General features: G+C 38.7%; 1 protein-coding gene across 1 annotated transcript; it reads left to right on the forward strand.

Annotated features, from left to right (window-relative positions):
- The first annotated feature begins 3,228 nt into the window (after positions 1-3,228).
- Positions 3,229-15,221, forward strand: PTP4A2 (protein tyrosine phosphatase 4A2). Its single transcript, XM_029228285.1, has 5 exons — positions 3,229-4,294; positions 6,383-6,475; positions 9,941-10,071; positions 11,360-11,434; positions 12,685-15,221. Exons 1-5 carry the CDS (start codon positions 4,199-4,201, stop codon positions 12,791-12,793), a joined length of 504 nt encoding a protein of 167 aa, XP_029084118.1. The 5' UTR covers positions 3,229-4,198; the 3' UTR covers positions 12,794-15,221.
- Positions 15,222-21,690: the final 6,469 nt, after the last annotated feature.

The following is a 21,690-nucleotide window of genomic DNA, read 5'->3' on the forward strand; positions in this document are numbered from 1 at the left end:
ATATTGTAAATCATGCTCCTGGCCTGAGTGAAAACATACTAAGTACTCACAAATATTTCTATATATACTGTTTATATTATCATGTACCTTGCTTTTTTCACTTATTAGTATCTCTTAGCCATCTTCCCATATCAGTTTATATAGGTGTTTTATTCTTTTTAACCTCTCCATGGTTTTCCATTTTAACATTGTGCCATGATTAAGTGATGGGTATTGTATTATTCCATGCATTTTGGCTTTTGGTTCTCATCTAGGTAGATGTTAGCAGTAGAGCACTGACAGTGGATATTTAAACTTGTAACATACCCCTCTTCAGAGTTTTAAGTAGTCTCTGTTGTGTTATTGACTTAGTCTTACTGGCAGTGCACTGTCTTAGCTTGGTAGACCTCTGCTTGCTTGTTCTTCTTCCAGCCCCCTTTCTTTATTCTTCTTTATCTTTTCCTCTTCCCTCTTTAATTTAAAAGGATTTCTCTGTCACAGACCATCGTTTTCTAATTCTTCAGTGAAGTCATATTCTTTTGTTAAAAATGGAAATGTTGCCTAGGAAATGGAAATTCCCAAATTCAACATTTTAAAAGTTAGATTCTATAAAAGATAAAGGGTGGAGAGAATATTTGGATGCGTATTTGAATTTGATCACTGTTATGTGTCAAGTAAACCAGCCTCTTCCATCATCTGGTAAATTAAAGTAAAAATCAATTTTTACTTAAGTAGGTAGAGCAGAATCAATGCCAGAGAGAAAACTTCAGAAAAAGTTTTCCAGTAAGGTATACAGGTGCTGAGTTTATGCTAAAATGTATGGCTCTGTAACTGTTAAGTACTTTCCAGCTGTGGTAGGTTGTTTATGATTTTTTTTTACAGACTGTTTGCTTTGCATTCTTATGGGTGTCACAGAAAAGAACATTAGTTTATCTGAATTGACAGGTGCAAGAACATTTAACTGTTAATGTGTAGTTGAACTCCTGGGGGAGGGGGAAGGAACAGAAGCTTGCTTTTATCATGCATCTGTTAACACTGATAGAACATAGTGTTTCATTTGGCAGAAATTCCTTTGCTGGAGATCTCAGTATGGTATTAAGAATTGAAAATCTGGGAATTCCCTGGTGGTCCAGTGGTTAGGACTCTGTGCTTTCACTGCCGGGGTCTGTGTTCGATCCGTGGTCAGGGAACTAAGATACTGTAAGCTGTGCAGCCAAAAAAAAAAAAGGAATTGAAAATTTATAATAAGTTATCCTCATCCCTGGGAGTGGTCCTTCCAAACTGAGCTTGGAGGAATAAGATGGGATAAAGGTTGTTCTGTTTTCTGAGAAGACAAACACTGATGACTGGGTAGAAAACTTAATGCTAGAGCTGTAACCTTTTAAGCCTGGCTGTCACTACAATGCTGGTCTTTCAGTGCCTTTCTCAGCTGACACACATATTAGCTGCCATAACAGCATTAAACCGAAGGGATTCAAACAGGTTAGAATTTCCTTGTGTTTTGCTCTGCATTGCACGCAAACCGTTGTTCTTTGAGTAGTTATTTTAATAGTCTTTTCTTCCCTTATTATAAGGTCACAGAGTTGCAAATGAACATCCAACCAAATATTTGAAGAAAAGTTACACTGTCATGAATAAGATTATGACTTGAAAAATATGTGGATACCTCCATTAGTCAAAATTGGAGGGAAAATAAGACCTGGGTTCTTGTCCTTGATCTGCTGCTAATTAGCAGTGTGGTCTTAAGTCTTTGTAATCTCTCTGGATCCCAAACAGCATCTTTTTTTTTTAAAGGTCAGTGTATTTGATCTCTTAAGTTTCTGCCAGCTTTAAAATTCCTTGACTGTACAAGGAGTACTCTGTGAAATGTGTGATCTAAAGTGGCTGCGTTTTAGGGTTACAGTTAGAATTATGAGTTAGATTATGAGTTAGGAAGAGTGATGGTGTGTATTATGTTTTTGTTAGTTTGAATGTAGAAGTTTTGTGTGTTTACTGTAGTGGATAACTCATTATGCTGAGGTATTGAAGTTCTTACAATGCCATTTTGAATTTCTTGTGTCTGTCTCATATTTTAGGAATGTTTTAGTTTTGAGCTTGTGTCTATGGTAATATAATCAGAAGTATATAATTTACAAAATAAAATGCCATTAAGAATATCATAAAAAGAAGAGTTGAAGATAGAAGATTAGGCTTGAAAGTTTGAGGCTTAGGTTTGTTCTTACCTCTTTCAGTTTCTTCCTGCAGGTGCCTCTGTAGTCATTATCTTTCATTTGTCTGGTTACAGTCATCTTTTTTAGAGTTCTAAATAAGCATTTATTGGTGGCTTAGGGAAGAGGCAAGTAGAAGAACTTAGACCTCGTCCCTATTTCCAGAGGAACTTATGATTATGTTGACACTCTGACTGAGCCAGCTATACAGATTACTGTGTTTCAAAAATTCTGCCACTTCTCTTCTTGCCTTGTTTTGGTAGGAATTAATATTTGGGCAGGAGACTGCTGTGTGAATCATTAACCTTTGGATGCTTTTGTACTCTTGAGGTAGTGATGTGAGAAATAATAAAAAGATAAATTGGACTAGAAATGAGAGAATGGGATTTATATATTAGCTGAGTCAGCTGGAATTGTGGTACCTTGGGAAAAAATACAGAACTTTTCAGAAGAGTCTGAATTTGGGCCTAGCTAATTCATTCACCTTTAGACAAGTCACTTTTCTGATCCTCTTTCCTCATTCATCATAGGTAGTTAAAAACTACTTAGAGTTGTGAGGAAAAGAAGATAACTGGTATCATATGAACTTTATGAACTGATATCATAAATGGGGCCAATGCATATATTTTGGATTGAAAGAATTAAATCCTCAAAGTGGAATTTTGGTAAACAGCCTTCATTTACAGATATAATTTTAACCAAAGATAGTTAACATCAAAGCAGAAAAATAAGGAGATCATTTGATGTGAACTTTATAAAAGAGTCCATGAAGTTTTAAGTATCTTTTAATCATTTAAAAATGATTTTAAATGATTTTAAAAATTCATTTTAAAATGACTTGAGTTAGAAATAATCTTATTAGTATAGAACTTTATTGAGCCTCGTTTTGAAAAAAGGAAGACATATTTAACTTTTTTTTTGGCTGCACCATGCGGCATGTGGGATCTTAATTTCCTTACCAGGGATCAAACCTGCACCCCCGGCAGTGGGAGCACAGTGTCTTTTATTTATTTTTTTTAGTATTTATTTTATTTTATTTATTTATTGGGTTGCGCTGGGTCTTAGTTGTGGCAGGCAGTCTCCTTCGTTGTGGCAGGCAGGCTCCTTAGTTGCGGCATGCTTGTGGGATCTAGTTCCCTGACCAGGGATGGAACCCAGGCCCCCTGCATTGAGAGCTCGGAGTCTTAACCACTGGATAGCCAGGGAAGTCCCAAGACATACTTAACTTAAATCTCTGACTTTTAAAACTCTTGGTATGTACTTCTGTCCTATTCTTGGTAGATGGCAGTAGTTTAGAAGTGGCGCCATTTCAGATGTCTTTGGGCTCATAAAGAATGTATTCTTGACTTTTGGGCATTGTATTTGCTGTCACCTCCAGTTCATTTTCTTTATGATTGTCTCCTCCAGGTTTTTCGTTGGAATATACGTTGCACATTTATGGCGATTCTGAGCGTGAGGGCAGACTTCTGCCAGGCTCAGCACAGCGTTTCCGCTGACAAGTGAGCTTGGAAGTTCTATGTGCCATAATTAACATTGCCTTGAAGACTCTGGACACCGAGACTGGCCTCAGAAATAGTTGGCTTTTTTTTTTTTTTTTTTTTTATTGCAAGCATATATCTTTTAATGACTCCAGTAAAATTAAGCATCAAGTAAACAAAAGTGAAAAGCGACCTACTCTTTTAACTTGTCTCACTAGTGCCTAAATGTAGTAAAGGCTGCTTAAGTTTCGTATGTAGTTGGATTTTTTTGGAGTCCGAAGGTATCCATCAGCAGACATTGAGGCCGAAATTGAATTTGGATTCAAGTGGATTCTAAATACTTCTGCTTATCTTGAAGGGAGAAGCTTCTTAAAGAATAAACAAGTTGAATAGAGAAAACACTGATCGATAATAGGCATTTTAGTGGTCTTTTTAATGTTTTCTGCTGTGAAACATTTCAAGATTTATTGATTTTTTTTTTTCATTTTCCCCATCACACTCACACACGCACGCTCACACTTTTTATTTGCCATAATGAACCGTCCAGCCCCTGTGGAGATCTCCTATGAGAACATGCGTTTTCTGATAACCCACAACCCTACCAATGCTACCCTCAACAAGTTCACAGAGGTAAGATTGTAGCATGGTCTACTTTTTGGATTGATTTATAGGTAAAATTCTGTTAAAAATTAACACCACTGTAAAGAAATCTTATACCACAAAGCCATTTATTTCTGTGATTGGAGTATGGATGATATGGATCCTGTGGATCTTACCAGTCTTTGTTTGAATTGAGTTGAATTAGTTAAAACAGATTTTTAAAAGAACATTTATGGAATTTGAGGAGATCTTAGAGATTGTCTAGTACTGTGTTTTTTCCTTTGAACATTATTAGCAGTTCTTTTGTTACAGTTTCAATAATAAAGCTAATTAACATTTATTGAATACTTAGTATGTACCCAGCATTACAATAAGCAGTTTTATGCATTATATCATTTACTCCTCACAATAACCCTATGAGGTATAAGTACCATTATTTCCCTTACAGATGAGGAAACTGAGGTTCAGAGTGGTTTAGTAATTTGCCTGAAGGCACACAGTATGTGGTAGAACTATCTCTGACACTAAAACCCATTTCTTCCTAAAATGCCCTAACCACTTTTGATGAAAAGCTACCCTAGAACTACTTAGCAGTAGGAACCACATTATTCAAGGGTCCAGAAATTTAGGGGAAGGAAAGGTATTATAGGTAGCATTTTTATGTCAGATCCTGCATTTTTTCTATTGGTAGTAGTAGAGAAACATTTTGTACTTTATTCAACAGACATTTGAATGTAAGCTTTTTAATCATTCTCAGATTGTTCAGTCTCAATGATTTCTGTTGATGTATTTGTGGAGTGGACTTAGAGAGCTAGATGAACTCCTAGGGATTCTAAATCTACCTCTCTCACTTTACAAATGGCAAAACTGAGTTCAGAAGAGGTTTTGACTTGATGAAGGTCACAAATATTTACCATAAAAAATTTCTACTGGAAACTTGCAATGAACAGCTACTGTGGAGTTCATTTTAATGGGATTTTATTTGTATTTTGAAATTTTTAAAAATTTCTGACTCATTATATAACATTAACAACTTTCCTGAGTCTGTTTTATGAGAAGGCGTTTCTGTGAATAATAAAGTCCTTTAGCAATTAAAATAACTTTTCTCTTTAGATAACCAGATGATAGACACTTCTTGTAGGATATCACTGTTCTGCTTATTTATATTTTTAATTCTCTGAGCTTCTTAACTTTGTGTACACAGTGTACAAGTTAATTCCAGGCCGGTATGCCCTCAGGTTGTTCAGTCACCTTTAAGCCTGGCTGAATTACATGATACTATTTTCAGCCTGTGGATTCCTTGGTCATAGACTCCTGCAGCTATAAAAAGATGTCCGTGGCCTCTTGAAGTTAGTTAGTGACTGGATTAGGCATTACTGTAGGAAAACTTCTAAAGGAGCAAGACTTCTGGCTGTAATTGTGTGTTACTTGACTTTGTAATATAATACCACTATTTAATCTTAATTTCAGAATTGCTTTTGTTTCTTTAAATTATAAAAAGCAATATGTACTTAGTACATAAAAATGAGAAGTTACAGATAAGCAAAAGACAATTTAAAAATACTGTTAATACCTGGTGTCTAGATGTTTTTTTCTGTATTTATGTATATATTTATAAATATACATATAGATAGGATCACACTGTGTATTTTAGAAAAATTTCCCCCAACCTCCTTAGTATTATTTTTATAGCTGTCATAGTATTCTGTATGGATGTGCTATACTTTTTTAACCATTCACCTGTTTTTGGACCATTAATGTTTCTGTCTTTATACCATCCCAAACAACCTGTGCTAAACATGCTGGTACCTAAATCTTTGTGTATATCTTTAATTATTTCTTTAGTATAAATTCCCAGAAGTAGAATTTCTAGGTCAAAGTGTGTGTGTGTTTTTAAAGTTTTTGCATTAATGCTACCAAATTGCCCCTTACAAAGGTGGGCCTTATTGATGCTTCCACTTTGAATGCAAGAATGTCTATTGTATATGTTGTTACAACGAGAATGATTTTGATCTTTGTCTGAGAATGAGGTCTCGTTTCAGTTTATAAGAGTATATTTTTAAATCTTTCATTGCAGATTCTAAAAACAAGTTTCCTTATATTTGTTTTTCTTTAAAGGAACTTAAGAAGTATGGAGTGACAACTTTGGTTCGAGTTTGTGATGCTACATATGATAAAGCACCAGTTGAAAAAGAAGGAATCCACGTTCTAGTGAGTGTGTAGTGTTTTAATTTTTCACTACAAACAAGTTGTACCTTTCAAACATAGATATTTTTAAAACTTGGCACTCATAGTTTGCTTTTTAAACTTACAGGAGATACAGTAATCATAGCAATCTGTTAAAATTCCTTTGGATTGGCAGTTTTGTTCATTTATGCCCTTGAAGTCTACAGATGCAGAGTATTTTCAAGAAAAAAGGCAAAATTTAGTGCACACTTATTTCAAGAAAATGGAAATTTCATTTTTTTTCTCTAGGAAATTAATGTGATATTTAGCTTTTGTTTCTAGGCTACTGGTTTGAATCTAACTGAAAGTAGTTTCCATCAGACATTCTTTTTTTTTGTTTTTGCGGTACGTGGGCCTCTCACTGTTGTGGCCTCTCCTGTTGCGGAGCACAGGCTCCGGACGTGCAGGCTTAGCAGCCATGGCTCACGGGCCCAGCCGCTCCGCGGCATGTGGGATCTTCCCAGACTGGGGCACGAACCCGTGTCCCCTGCATTGGCAGGCGGACTCTCAACCACTGCGCCACCAGGGAAGCCCCTATGTGCCTATTTTTTATTGAGAGTTAGTTCTGTAGTCTTTACTGCATTGGTTAGTAGTTGAGAAGGCAGTTGATGCAAAGAAAATAAATGTCCTGTTGGTAAGGCAGTTGTCTCACATCTGATACATAAAGTTTCCTCACTTACACATTGGTGAAAACACAAAAATCAAATAGCCAAACATTATGTTTTTTAAAATGTGTTTTAATAGTATGGCATGGTAATAATACTTTGCTTGCATTCCTATTTCTAAATGACTTTAAGGTCCCCTGGCTGGAAATCACTGGGGATAAGTATAAACATGTATAAAATACAGCCCTGTGTTTAAAAAAATAAAAACAGAATTTTAAGTTCTGAAATTAAACCAAATACAAGTTCCTTTTCCTGTATTGTATGTTCTTTAGAGAGTAGATGAGAAATCAGTTTGTCTTGACAGTTTGCAGGGTGAGAAAATGAACTGCAGATTGACCGTAGTCTGTTTGAATCAGTAATGTTGGTAAACACCTTTATGAACTAGAAATGAACTAAAGAACTTGAAGTAGTTTGTAGAAGATAATGGTAGATCTGGGATTTATTCCAGGCCTTTAAATCTAGGCTTTTGTTTTGTTTTAAAGAGCTGTGATCAGATAAAATTAAAGGTCTAACTAAAGCTGGAAAAAAACCAAGGATATTTAGAATTAAGCTTGGAATTTCTTTTTTTTTCCTAGGCAGAATTTTAAAAAAAATTTTTTAAATAAACTTTATTTTTTAGAGCAATTTTAGGTTCACAGCACAACTGAACAGAAGGTACAGAGATTTCCCATATATGCCCTGACCCTACCCATGCATAGCTTCCCCCATAATCAACATCCCCCGCCAGAGTGGTACACTTGTTACAACTGATGAACCTACACTGATACATCATCATCACCCAAAGTCTATAATTTACATTAGAGTTTGCTCTTGTATATTCTAGGGGTTTTGACTAATACATAATGACATGTATCCAGCACTATAGTATCATACAGAGTTGTTTCATGACCCTAGAAATCTTCTGTGCTCCACCTATTCATCCCTCCCTTCTCCCTAATGCCTAGGCAGAAATTTTAGTTTAAGTTGGATTGCTAATTTACTTTTGCTAGGTGAAGAGGGTTTGGAACACCTTATAAGAGGATATTCCCAAAGTGAGACCTTTCAACCCTTTGACCAATGTTCTTGTAAATCAGAAGCACATTGGAAAAGACTAACGGTGGTTTCAGCCATGTCAGTTTGAAGTTCAGATGCTTCTAAATTACTGCTTTAGTGATTTTTTTGGATAGAAACTGCTTGTATGAGTAAGTAAAGCATGTTTCATATTATTGTTTCTTAACTAGATGCATTTTAGGGAGTCTTAGAGGAAGTAAGCTCTTGACTAAGGTACTTACTAGTTTTACTGCTATTTACAGTTAAACTCTGTAGTGACATTTATAATGAAGTGACATTTATAATGATAACATTGACAGCCCTTTAATTATGGGGCGTAGTTGACAAACATAATGTGCTGTCATGGCTAATGGGCTCCATGAAGTGTTCTAGTGGTGCCAGTAATGAGTGCACAATCAATTCAGTGCTCTGTCACTTTTCCCTTTTTCCTTCTCTAATATTTTAAAGTCTCCTTATCCAGTCTCATTAGAATAGTATTGTTAAAAAAAAAAATTCCCAGTGTCTTTGCATTTCTGTCCTTGAAGTTAGATGGGACAGAGGGTATGATGCAATATGTGAATGTCCCTTCCCCCCTTTCTTCAAAATGACTTGTGTTGGTTTCTCAGGACCTTGTGCGAGGTAACAAGGAAGATAAATCCCTGCCTGTATTGTGAATGCACATGGGGTTGGTCTTAATTGAAAAACAACCCAAATCAATGAATATAAAAAGAGAAGGGAATACTTGAGAAAATGGTTTTCATTTCCTCAGGATCATATCACGTGGCACTATACTTGTAAAATGGGGTGTGTATAATTTAGGCCGAGCTTTAAAAATATTTGCTGCTTGACTTTAAAAAAAATACATATGTAAGCACAAAGATGGTAGTATGTTTCTATTATGATCTGTTGGAAATTACTTATCAGAGTCTTTAAAGAAAAGACATCATAACTTAGAGCTATTTGGGGATAATCCTCAAAAATATTTATATTCGTAGAGACCAATGAGATACCAGTTGGTATACTTTGCCAAAATGGACTTCTAAATCTTATTGACAGGTGGTGTGTCCTCTCTTACTTTGTCTTGGTTTTAATTTTAGTTTTCTCTATTATGTCTAATTACTGTTCTATTCAGATAAAATATTTGAAGAATGCTAACCTCTTATCACTCTTGTGATAAGAGATATTTCCAAAGAAAAAGTTTGATGCTTATGATGCTGGTTGTGTATGCTTCATTGAGAAGGCTAAGTTGGCACACTTGAATTTTGATCTTGGATCATTTTTCAGAAGTGATCAGAATTGTGTGGTTAAGAATAGGTACATGGGGCTTCCCTGGTGGTACAGTGGTTGAGAATCTGCCTGCCAGTGCAGGGGACACAGATTCGAGCCCTGGTCTGGGAAGATCCCACATGCCGTGGAGCAACTAAGCCCGTGTGCCACAACTACTGAGCCTGCGCACCACAGCTACTTAAGCCCGTGAGCCTAGAGCCCATGCACTGCAACGGGAGAGGCCACGGCAACGAGAAGCCCACGCACCGCAACTTGCCGCAACTAGAGAGAGCCCGCGCGCAGCAACAAAGACCCAATGCAGCAATAAATACATACATACATACATACATACATACATTTATTTAAAAAAAATCGGTACATGTAGAACAGTTAGTGCAATTAGGCCTGCCCTGTGTATGCAGCTGTTGTGCATTAGGATGTCAATTCTGGAGAAAATATCAATTTAATTTAAAAGACCTTTTTCTCCCAGGATTGGCCTTTTGACGATGGAGCGCCACCCCCTAATCAGATAGTTGACGATTGGCTAAACCTACTAAAAACCAAATTTCGTGAAGAGCCAGGTTGCTGTGTTGCAGTGCATTGTGTTGCAGGACTGGGAAGGTAAGTTCTTCCCCTTTTGTCTGTGAATTCATTATCAAAAATTTCACTTTGATAGAAACTGCATTTATTACGCTAAATATTAAGTTGCCTGAAAGGAAAGGAAATGAGAGCAAAAGCTGGTGTAATGATTTCTCAGAATAACTTTTTATGTTTCATTGTCTGAGTCTGGGTTTAGTGGGTGGTGGTTCATAAGTTGTTTTGGAACTAGTTTAATGTAATTATCTTTGAGCCAAAAATACAGTCTTAATTCAGTTTCTCCATTTCCAGTAATCAAAGTTTTAGGTGTTTGAAATGGGCAACAAAGTTAAAATAATTTTAGATTTGAAGAATCTGTACATGATTAATTTTAGATTGAGATGAATGGAAGTTAATAGATGAAGAGCAGATGGTTGAACCTTAAATTCTTGAAAGGAAATGTATGGAGAATGAAAGTTGACTTTGATTTTAAAATCTTTTTCCTTGAGCACTGCATGGAATGGTGTTGCAACACTCATCAACAGTAGATTAAATGTCAATTTATAATGTGCACTTTGACTCCAAACATTAATGCAAGCTGCTGTTGCCTCAAGGTGGTGGTGACTCAGGCTGTTACCTCTGCTCAACCCTTTCGTTCGCTATTTTCCTTTTTTGCAGTTTAGTGTTGTACAGTTCTTCTTCAGGGTCAGACGTCTCTAGTCCTTATCCTGATTTGGGGCAGTTTTTTAAACTAATAGCTATCCTAGTTAGGTAGTCAGTCCAAAGTCAGTGCCTTATAATGGGCTTATTAAAAACATCATTTCCTTTGTTATATTAATATATATATAGAAAGCAATTCCTAATTACGAATTCTCTGCCACTCTCCTAGCTCATGGAAAGGATTTTGTTGAGGAAGTCTAGCACCTCTTTAGTATTTGATGAAGAGATGATATTAAAATTGATTTGTAACAAAAATTCTGAGACACTCAAGATAATCCATTTGGTCATTTACTATGATAATGGTTAAAGATCAGTGGATTTTTGGTGACATAAAATGATGTGAAAATTTGAGATATAATGTGATGATGATTTAAAGAGTAAAGATCTCGTAATAAAGGTTTAGAATTTTGTACTTTACTAAAAATAGAAAATACCATAGAAGCTGTAATGATTTAGATATTTTTACTATGTAGAAAAATATCAGATATTTTAATGTACAGGAACAATGAAAGCTCAAGCTTTACATAATTTTGGTAATAAGTAATCCTGGGTTTTAAAAAATCCTTTAATTCCAAAGACCTGTGGTTATTTACAAATGAGTTTATCTCTGCAGGGCACCTGTGCTGGTCGCACTTGCTTTGATTGAATGTGGAATGAAGTACGAAGATGCAGTTCAGTTTATAAGACAGTGAGTATGAAGTTTTATGTTCAGAAACACATAAAGCAGGACTTCCCTGGTGGTCCAGTGGCTAAGACTCTGAGCTCCCAATGCAGGGGGCCCGGGTTTGATCCCTGGTCAGGGAACTAGATCCCACATTGCCATAACTAAGAGTTCTCATGCCTCAACTAAAGATCCTGCATGCCTCAGCAAAGATCCTGCGTGCCACAACTAAGACCCGGCACAGCCAAATAAATAGAATAACTAATTAATTTAAAAAAAACACACAAAGCAAAATCATACAAGAGAAAGAAATTATTAAAAGTACCCATTCATAGTACAGGGTAATTTGCTGTCTTTGGCTTAAAATATTATTTGAAGATATCAAAAATGGCAAGTGATAAAGAGACTCACAATAACACTACTGGCTCCCAGATTTAAAGATTTTCTAATTTAGGTGGCAAATTTGGGCATTGTAGAATATGTCCAGTATATGACTTGAACATCTAGGAGTCTTTAAAATGAATAGCTAGGTAGCTGAGTCTCAGTGATGTGGTGCCTCTTTTAATGGCTGTCCAAAATGCCTTCCAAATGTAACTCTCTGTGACAAAGTGGAAAGGAAGAAACTATAGAGGAGCAGTTAATCACCTAGGATTCTTAAGTGACCTGTTCAGTCACAGAATCAGGATGGTAGTGCCCAGACAGAATCTTGACAGCAGTCTGGAATAACAGGCCATGCTGTTTTTTTGTCCAGAATTTTTTGGCAATTATTGTCTTGCCCTTTCCCTTTCTAACCTTTTCTTAAAAAAAAACAAAAAAGAGAGAGAAAGAAATAAAAAATTGACTTTGTGACAAAGGGCATGAAATGTATGGTAGCTCTAGGAAGATAACATGTTTCAAGGAATGCCATCTGTGTCTGCTGCTTCATATAAATACTTCCTCATTTATCCTAAATACTTGCTGCCGTTTCTAATATGAAGAATATATTAATTGGGAAGAGTATAGTCAGATGTCTCTGGATTAACCATTCTGATCTTTATTAAACGATTAATAGACTCTAATGAGAGTTAGCAAAGAAAATTTGTCTATTTCTTCTTTTAGGAAGGCACACAGAAAGTTCATGTTTCAGTTCAGCCCTTTCACTTAAGAGGTGATGTTGTATGGGAAATATGCTGGTTTTCAGCTGTGTAGAGTTAGAAGGGCCATAGGCCATAAATACACTTTTCAGTGAATCAAGCAGCTCTTTTACATGATAAAGTGTGCCATTCTTGTATTTTCAGAAAAAGAAGGGGAGCATTCAATTCCAAACAGCTGCTTTACCTGGAGAAATACCGACCTAAGATGCGATTACGCTTCAGAGATACCAATGGGCATTGCTGCGTTCAGTAGAAAGAAATGTATACGAAGGCTGACTTGATCGTGGCATTTAGAGGGAACTCTTGGTACCTGGAAATGTGAATCTGGAATCTTAACTGTGTCATCAAAGTAGTGATGGATTCAGTACTCCTCAACCACTCTCCTAATGATTGGAAAAAAACAAACAAAAAAGAATATATCCCTCTATAACGTGAATAAAATGTTTAAGAAAAGAAAAAGAGAAAGAAAAAAAAGGATTAATTTAGTGAAGGATGATTTTGCTCCTAGTGTTGGAGTTTGAATTTCTGCCAGGATTGAATTATTTCAAAATCTCCTGTCTTTTTAAACTTTCTCAAAATAGGTCTCTAAGGAAAACCAGCAGAACATTAGCCTCTGCAGAACCATCTGTTTGGGGAGCACACTCTTCCATTATGCTTGGCACATAGATTTCCCTTTTGTGGATTTCTTTCTTTCTTGGGGGCGGGGGGGTGGGGAGGCACGGTGTATTTTTCCCTTCTTCTCACTTTCTTCTGTCCCTCTTTTTTCCCCTGATACAAGTTGTAGCTGAAATAGGAGAAGCCCATGTTGCTGTAGATGTGCGTGCAGTCTGGCAGCCTTAAGCCCACCTGGGCACTTTTAGGGAAAAAAAAACAAAAAAACACCAAAAAAAAGAAAAAACAAAAAAAGGCAGTGGCGTATATAGTATATGATCCAGGTGTTTTTTAGTCTTTACTGATGATGGGGTATTCATGTTAGTTTCTTTCTTGAAAACCCTATTCAACATTAGGCAAAGTAGCCAGGAGCCTTTTTTGTTTTGATAAATTTGTGGGGAAATGGCATTTTAAGAGGAGTCTCTCAAAGAACTTAGCTGAGAGTCGAATTCATCTCTTTTCCAACCAATGAAGCTAAGTGGATGTCCCAGAGATTATTGTTTTCGGAAGGGGAGTACTCCAGGCCGTCACTAAAGATATGTCCAGGCAGAGCATTAGCACACTTTCTACACCTTGTAGAATTGTGGGCTGTAGCATTACTCTGATTTTCTGTCTAATGATGTCAGAGAATGCTGTTAGTGTAAAGTTTTTATTTTAGGACTTATTTGTACTCTGAATTTTCAGGAACAGTCAAAGGAGTAGCAGCAAAGATACAATATTTTAGACTTGAGAAATGCCTGTAATGGGTATTTCCCAAACTGCCCCCTATATGTACAGTTCAGTTTAACCACTGATTGCCTTGTTATTTTCTTACTAGGTTCTTTGTGAGATTAAAAAAAATTTTTTTTGCTGGTTCAAAACCAACAATGCCTAGTGAGTATGTGTCCACAGGCCATAATAGGGTAGAAGAGAGACATAGAGCAGCTCATTGTGTAGCAAAGGGACTGTGTGGCTAGTGCAGTGGTGTAGTATCATTTCTGCAGATTCTTTGCTGGGTTCAATGTACTGATCTAGAAAAGCTGTTTTGCTGCTCCTTTGCAGCTGTGACCAGGCTGCATTGACAAAGCAAGTTGGAGGATACCATCAGGGGCTCTTGCACTCTCCAGCTGAATATTACATAATTAATAGTGCTCTGCTTCTAAGGATTTGAATAAAGTCTTACGGTCATCTTGTCCTGTTGGAATTTGCTGTGCAGAGCCATAAACTTCCCATTTTAGGATCAGCTAGGCCAGTAGGAATGGACCAGGACCTTGTTTCACACTGATGATACCTCAGATGTTGGCTGGCTATGTGAACTGCCTATTTCCTATGCCGAGTTGTTTTGATTTTTAAATAAATAAAAATCTGTAGATTCTCTTCTCCCCCATCCCAGAAAACAAAACAAAATAATGCTTTTTGAAATTGTTTCTAGGATTTTAAAGTGAAAAATGATGGTACTATCCAAAATTCTTTATTTCAGAACCTGACAGTAGATTCCTTTAATATAGGCTCAAGATCAAAACAGCATACCCTCTAAGCTCAGATAGACAGTTGACTCCAAGGGTTTTGATCAATACCAGAACAAACCTTTTTCCTTTGACATGTTCTGAGTTTTGTTGTTTGGAGGGAGGGAAGGAGGGAGGGGGAGAGAGAGAGAAAGGGAGAGTGAGCGTGTGAGAGTGTGTGTGTGTGTGTGTGTGTGAGTGTGTGTGAGAGAGAGAGAGAGCGCGAGAGAGCAGTATCCACCAGTAACAGTGCCTGCCTGAGTTAGGAAAATTACATTCCTGGTTCTGTATGAGGAGAAGGGTATATAAAGCAACATGAAACATTAGCCCTCATTTTGTTTTAAATTACAGACTAATGTTAATTGTTCTCAGAACTGGATTTTCTTCAAAATTAAACATTTTTTTTCTTTTGGATTTAATGAAGTATTGCTAGCTGAAGCCAGTTTGACATGGTGAGGGAGATGTCAGACTGATGAAAGGTGTGCAGCCTGATTTAAAACCAAACCCTGAGCCCTTTTAAAGAACAATAAAACATATTTTACATGCTCTTTGTCTGTGCATTTGTTCTCCACCCTCAGGTTGAGTTTCATTTATGTCTCCTTAGAAAACTTGGTATTCTCAAGGCCTGTTTTGGATCCCGCTAATAATTACTTCGGAGGTGAAATAATTAGAGGTTGGGAAGTTCGAAGATTTCATGCCTCCCAGGTGTTCACTAAGGGCAGACTTAAGAGTAGTTGGGATACATCCGGTTCATTTTCTGGTTCAGTTCTTGGACACAACACTACAGGAATTCAGCATCTTGTCTCTTTTCAAAGGATGTGTTTATACCATAGGGTTTTTTTTTTTTAATTATTTTATTTTTGGCTGCGTTGGGTCTTCGTTGCTGCGCGCGGGCTTTCTCTAGTTGTGTCGAGCAGGGTCTGCTCTTCGTTGCGGTGCGTGGGTTTCTCATTGCAGTGTCTTCTCTTGTTGCAGAGCACGGGCTCTAGGTGTGCAGGCTTTGGTAGTTGTGGCACGCGGGCTCTAGAGTGCAGGCTCAGTAGTTGTGGCACATGGGCTTAGTTGTTCCGCAGCACATGGGATCTTCCTAGAACAGCACTCGAACCCGTGTCCCCTGCATTGGCAGGCGGATTCTTAACCACTGTGCCACCACGGAAGTCCTATACCATAGGGTTATTTATTTATTTATTTACAGCTGTGTTGGGTCTTCGTTGCTGTGCACGGGCTTTCTCTAGTTGCGGCGAGCGGGGGCTACTCTTCATTGCGGTGCGGGGGCTTCTCGTTGCAGTGGCTTCTCATTGCGGAGCAGGGGTTCTAGGCATGTGGGCTTCAGTAGTTGCGGTGGGCGGGCTTAGTAGTTGTGGCTCGTGGGTTCTAGAGCGCAGGTTCAGTAGTTGTGGCTCGTGGGTTCTAGAGCGCAGGCTCAGTAGTTGTGGCACACAGGCTTAGTTGCTCCGCGGCATGTGGGATCTTCCCGGACCGGGGCATGAACCCGTGTCCCCTGCATCGGCAGGCGGACTCTCAACCACTGCGCTAGCAGGGAAGCCCAGTTTCTGTGTTTAAAGTCATGATCTCAAGTAGACCTTAGTGCCATCTGACAATCCTACTGTGTTTCTCTATCCCATTTACTCTTTTTGTCCCCTTGAAAACTCTTACATTTTAACATCTTTCTCATCCTCACTCTCCGCTTAAGACTTTAAAAAAAAAAAAAACCTTAGAAAATAGAAACAAGGAAATTCCACAGGCTTCTACCATCACATCTTTGTTAGAAGTACTTTGAGTCACTTTTTAAAATTTATTTTTGGCTGAGTTGGGTCTTTGTTGCTGCTCGCTGGCGTTCTCTAGTTGAGGGGAACGGGGGCTACTCTTCGTTGTGGTGTGCGGGCTTCTCATTGGATGGCTTCTCGTTGCGGAGCACGGGCTCTAGGCACGTGGGCTTCAGTAGTTGTGGCACACGGGCTCAGTAGTTGTGGCACATGGGCTTGGTTGCTCTGCGGCATGTGGGATCTTCCCAGACCAGGGCTCGAATCTGTGTCCCCTGCGTTGGCAGGTGGATTCTTAACCGCTGCGCCACCAGGGAAGCCCCTGAATCAGTTTCTTAATAACCAGTAGGGCCTTGACTAGAAAGGATTATACAAATATCATGTTAAGTGCTGTGATTATAGCACCTATAGGAAGAGTGATGATTTACTTGGTATTTGAGCACCTGCCACATACTACACACTATTCTAAGCACTTAGGATATGGTGGCAAATAAGACAGATGTTGCCCTTACAGGGTTTAAATTCTAGTGGAGAAGATAGATAATAAATAGGTTCACATAAGTAATATACTTTCAGATAGTGGTTCGTACTGTGAAGCTAGGAAGAAAGTAAAATAGGTAAGGGGCTAGTGACTGGGGTTATGTGTGGAGTTAGGTGGGATGGTCAGGGAAGATCTCTGAGGAAGGTGAAGGAGGCTACTATGTGCAAATGCTATGTGAAGGCAGTGGAAGTACTTTCCAAGCAGTGTAGGTGAAATCTATATTTTGGCTGAGCTGCGCAGCATAATTCTACTAGGGAGCGAACCCTCTCCCCTTGCAGTGGAAGCGTGGAGTTTTAACCACTGGACCACCAGGGAGGTCCCATGAATGTGAAATTCAGGCAGAGGCCAAATTGTGTGGATTTTGGGAGGCTGGGAAGATGGGAGTCATATTGTAGAGGGTATTGCATATCATAACAAGAAATTTGAAAGTTTATTTACTGTTTTTAATCAGGAGGAAACATCAGACTCAACTATGTGGTTTATTCAAAGTGTCCATGTCCAGGCATCACTAAGGTCATTCTGAATCAGTCTTGAGTTGGGAGTCTATTCTGGGCAATGGGGAGCCTCTGGAGGTTGGTAAACAAAGAATTGCACGGTCAGATCTATGCTTAAAAAGCTTATTCAAGAAATCCTTAAATTAGAGGCCATACCTTTTACGTAAACTCAGTGGCTGATTTATACTATGCATGCAATAAATAACAGTTGAATGAATGAAAGAATGTATTGAAGAGAGTAGAAGCTGAGAGACCATTTATGTGTAGTAGATTGATGGCTTGCAATAGGCCAGGAGAGGTGTTCTTAGTGTTGGGGCCTCTGTCTCCTTTGCTAATTTGGTGTTGGGGCAGTCTGGAAGATGGAGGCACAAAGAGATATTACTACCCAATTTCTGCTGAGTATGACTGGACTCAGAATTTCACTTGCATTATCTCATTTAATCTTCATAGGCTTCTGCTCTTTGCTAACTGCTTGACTGTACTGCTAGAGTAGAATGGCGAGATGTTTATGTTCAGCATATTGCTGTGGGTTTTTGTACTCAGTACCTATTAATTGAGCTGCATCTTTATGTTAAATGTTGGGGGCGGGGGAGAGAGGAGCACATGTGTCTGTGTACAGCAGTTCTGTCTAGCCACTGGCTTCAACGTGTGTAAACCGTGTGTAATGGGCCCCACCACTAACAAACCAGGACATTTGAGCAGAGTGGTTTATAGTTTATAATTGGCTTCCTATTACTGTTGGCTGATTCTCCTGCACAGAGAGTATTACTCCAGGATTGGTATTTGACTTAAGAAATTTTCAAATTGATTTTATCTTCAGTGCATTAATGCGTGGCCTAAATTCTTGCAGAGCCATTAGATAACCAGCCTGGACATGCTTTAGCAATTGTAACTGGATCTGAGCTGGCAGTGCTACAGCTTTTATTCAGCATAGATAAATCACTTTTCTGAAAACTCTTTTCTGCTTAAGCCCTGTGACTTATTTTTTAGGACACCTCAAGTTTAGGCCCCTTGAAACTGGAATATATTCCCCAAATCATGCTAAGACACACAAACAGGAATTTGTTAACACAAGTAGAGTTAATCTCTATCTTCCTGTCAGAACAGAACACAAATATTCAAGGAATGGTGTGGAAATCAGCGTAATTTTCAAGCGTGCACAATTGTAATGCGTTTTAAAATCTGGAAGTGTGAAATGTGACTCCAGTAATGAAAATGCTATAAGCGTAACTGAGTACGTGGAAAACTGGAGGATGTTCTGCAATTTCATGAGGATTAGCATAGGTAAATGTTTTTCGTGAAACATTTTTTTTCAGCTCCAGAAGTGCAGAATAGATCACAGCTGCATGAAAATACCAATCATCTTCTAATGCTTTTATGCAAATGATTATATTTGACTTTCACTTAGAGTTGCCATTAACACCTGGAACCCTAAGATTGATAACAGGTAAAATTTTAATGAATACATAAATTAGAGATTTGAATCATGTTTAGATTAATTTATAGTACCTTTATTCATTATTGCAAATCCTCTTGAAATCTAAAAATCACAGGATGAGACAGAAAATAGAGAAGAGGAGACAGCCTTTGAACTTATCAATTTTTTTGAGTGGTGAAAAAGGATGACTTGGAAATACTAAACCCTGCAAGTGTTTTTTTCTGCCCTTTGCAATAATTTGCCCAGATGCTAGGCCTGCGTATCCTGCAGAAGACTTATTGTCTCATGCCCTGAGATAACACTGGTCTTTTTTTTTTTTTTAATGATTTTTCTTCCTATGCACACTCCTTGCTTTAAAAAATATTTTTTAAAAAAGTGAAAGTCAAAATTGTCTTGTTTTAGACGTTTTGGGAAATACAGAGGATGTGAAGAAAAAAAACCTCATTGTCCTGACATCCAGGGACAACCATTATTATATGGTGTGTCTTTTCCCCTCCTTACCCCCATGTATAATTGTATTTATATAATTATGTATCTTCCTTTTCCACTTACAAAGCCAAAATAGTATTTACATTTATTGAAAGTTTACCATGTGCCAGGCACTGTGCGTAGTGTTTTAAGTGTATTATCTATTGAGTGGTAGATAATATTACCTTCATTTTACAGATTAGGACATGGAAGCTCAGAAAGGGTAAGTACCTTGCCCAGTATCACACATTTAGTAAGTGGCAGAGCTAGAATTCTAACCTGAAATGTCTAACTCAGAAACCCTGATTATATCACTGTGCTATACTCCCCTTGCATTCAGTAAGTGGAAGCTCTTACTATTAACTGAAACCAAGTTGTCCCCTGAGGGCACTGTTTTCTCTGCAACCTCAAGAAACAAAAACTGCTCATTCTCCCATGACCCATGTACTACAAAGGCCAGTGGGAGATGAGGGGTCGGCTCTCTGTGGCCACGTCCAGACCATTGTTCTTCTGCCCTTGGGTAATACCAGCTTGAGACAGTTATCTTCAAGGTGTTACAACCACTACCCCTCATTGTTGCTCTCCTCTGCTGCTCTCCCCATCACTCAATGCATGGAGTTCCGTGGACCTTGAAGGCCCACCCTTGTCATTCTCTTGTCCTTGGCAGATTCAGTGCCTCCTCCAGCCGCTCGGCATCGAAGGCCTTTACTACCTTAAATCCAATGGCCCATTCCCATAGGAGTGAGACTGTTGCCTCTGAGGTAGTCAGGAGGTTAAACAATGTCTGGGGGGAAATCAATTGTGTGTACATATGTGTATATCTACACATGTACATATATACATACACACATGTTTACATTTTACTGTATAAAGGATGTGTAACGTACAATTTTAAAGTAATAAAATATGCATTACTCTATTGTAAACTCCATATAGCCAATTAATTCTCACAGAATGCTTTTGTTGATTTTTGCCAAACTGTTATATCCTAGCCAAACTATGGTTGCAATTGACAAACCCACCATAAATGATGGTCGATATTTTCCCTTTTGTTAAAGACACAAAAGTAGAACAGTGAAGACTTATGTTAGAACTTCACTCATTCATCAATGATGTGACTTCTTTGTGGAACTGGAAAATAGTTTCTGAATGCTGGAGGACTATTTCTTCAATTTTTTTGGTGCTGCTTACAATGTAATGGCTACAGACAGGATGCACTTTTAAGTTTAATATGCATTCCTAACATTTTCTCCATTAATTTTTTTTAATTTACTTATTTATTTTTATTTTTGGTTTCATTGGGTCTTCATTGCTGTGCACGGGCTTTCTCTAGTTGCCGTGAGAGGGGGCCGCTCTTCCTTGCGGTGCGTGGGTTTCTCATTGTGGTGGCCTCTCCTGTTGCAGAGCACGGGCTCTCGGCGCGCGGGCTTCAGCAGTTGTGGCACGTGGGCTCAGTAGTTGCAGCTCGCAGGCTCTAGAGCGCAGGCTCAGTAGTTGTGGTGCACAGACTTAGTTGCTCCGCGGCATGTGGGATCTTCCTGGACCAGGGCACGAACCTGTGTCCCCTGCATTTGCAGGCGGATTCTTAACCACTGTGCCACCAGTGAAGCCCTCCATTAATTTCTTTTTTTTTTTTTTTTACGGTACGTGAGCCTCTCACTGCTGTGGTCTCTCCCGTTGCGGAGAACAGGCTCCGGATGCACAGGCCCAGCGGCCATGGCTCACGGGCCCAGCCACTCTGTGGCACGTGGGATCCTCCCGGACGGGGGCACGAACCCATGTCCCCTGCATCGGCAGGCGGACTCCCAACCACTGCACCACCAGGGAAGCCCGAGGGGACTGCTCTTCGTTGTGGTGCATGGGCTTCTCATTGCAGTGGCTTCTCTTGTTGTGGAGCATGGGCTCTAGGTGCACGGGCTTCAGTAGTTGCGGCACGCGGGCTCAGTAGTTGCAGCTCGCGGGCTCTACAGCACAGGCTCAGTAGTTGTGGCGCATGGGCTTAGTTGCTCTGTGGCATTTAGGATCTTCCCGGGCCAGAGCTCAAACCCGTGTCCCCTGCATTGGCAGGCAGATTCTTAACTACTGCGCCACCAGGGAAGCCCTATATATATTCTTAAGATTACAATTTCCTACCCATAAAAAAAAAGAAATAAAAGAAAGTAATGCACAATAAAATGTATTTAAAAATTTTAAATACTTAGGCGTGATTACCCTAGAAGTGACTGCAGTAGATGTTTGCATCTACACATAGAATCACCCTGGAGGCCACGGCTATAAATGTAGACTGATGGCTATGTGTTGCACTTCAAAA

The sequence above is a fragment of the Monodon monoceros genome, unplaced genomic scaffold (assembly GCF_005190385.1).
Source record: "Monodon monoceros isolate NGI ecotype Baffin Bay Population unplaced genomic scaffold, NGI_Narwhal_1 Super_Scaffold_18, whole genome shotgun sequence".
NCBI lineage: Eukaryota > Metazoa > Chordata > Mammalia > Artiodactyla > Monodontidae > Monodon > Monodon monoceros.

What these genes read in the sequence shown, in the direction of transcription:
- PTP4A2 (XM_029228285.1), top strand. Translation starts at nt 4,199, where the DNA reads ATGAACCGTCCAGCCCCTGTGGAGATCTCCTATGAGAACATGCGTTTT. An exon ending in CCCTCAACAAGTTCACAGAG is followed by an intron (nt 4,295 to 6,382) that starts GTAAGATTGTAG and finishes TTTTCTTTAAAG; the next exon opens with GAACTTAAGAAGTATGGAGT. An exon ending in AAGAAGGAATCCACGTTCTA is followed by an intron (nt 6,476 to 9,940) that starts GTGAGTGTGTAG and finishes TTTTTCTCCCAG; the next exon opens with GATTGGCCTTTTGACGATGG.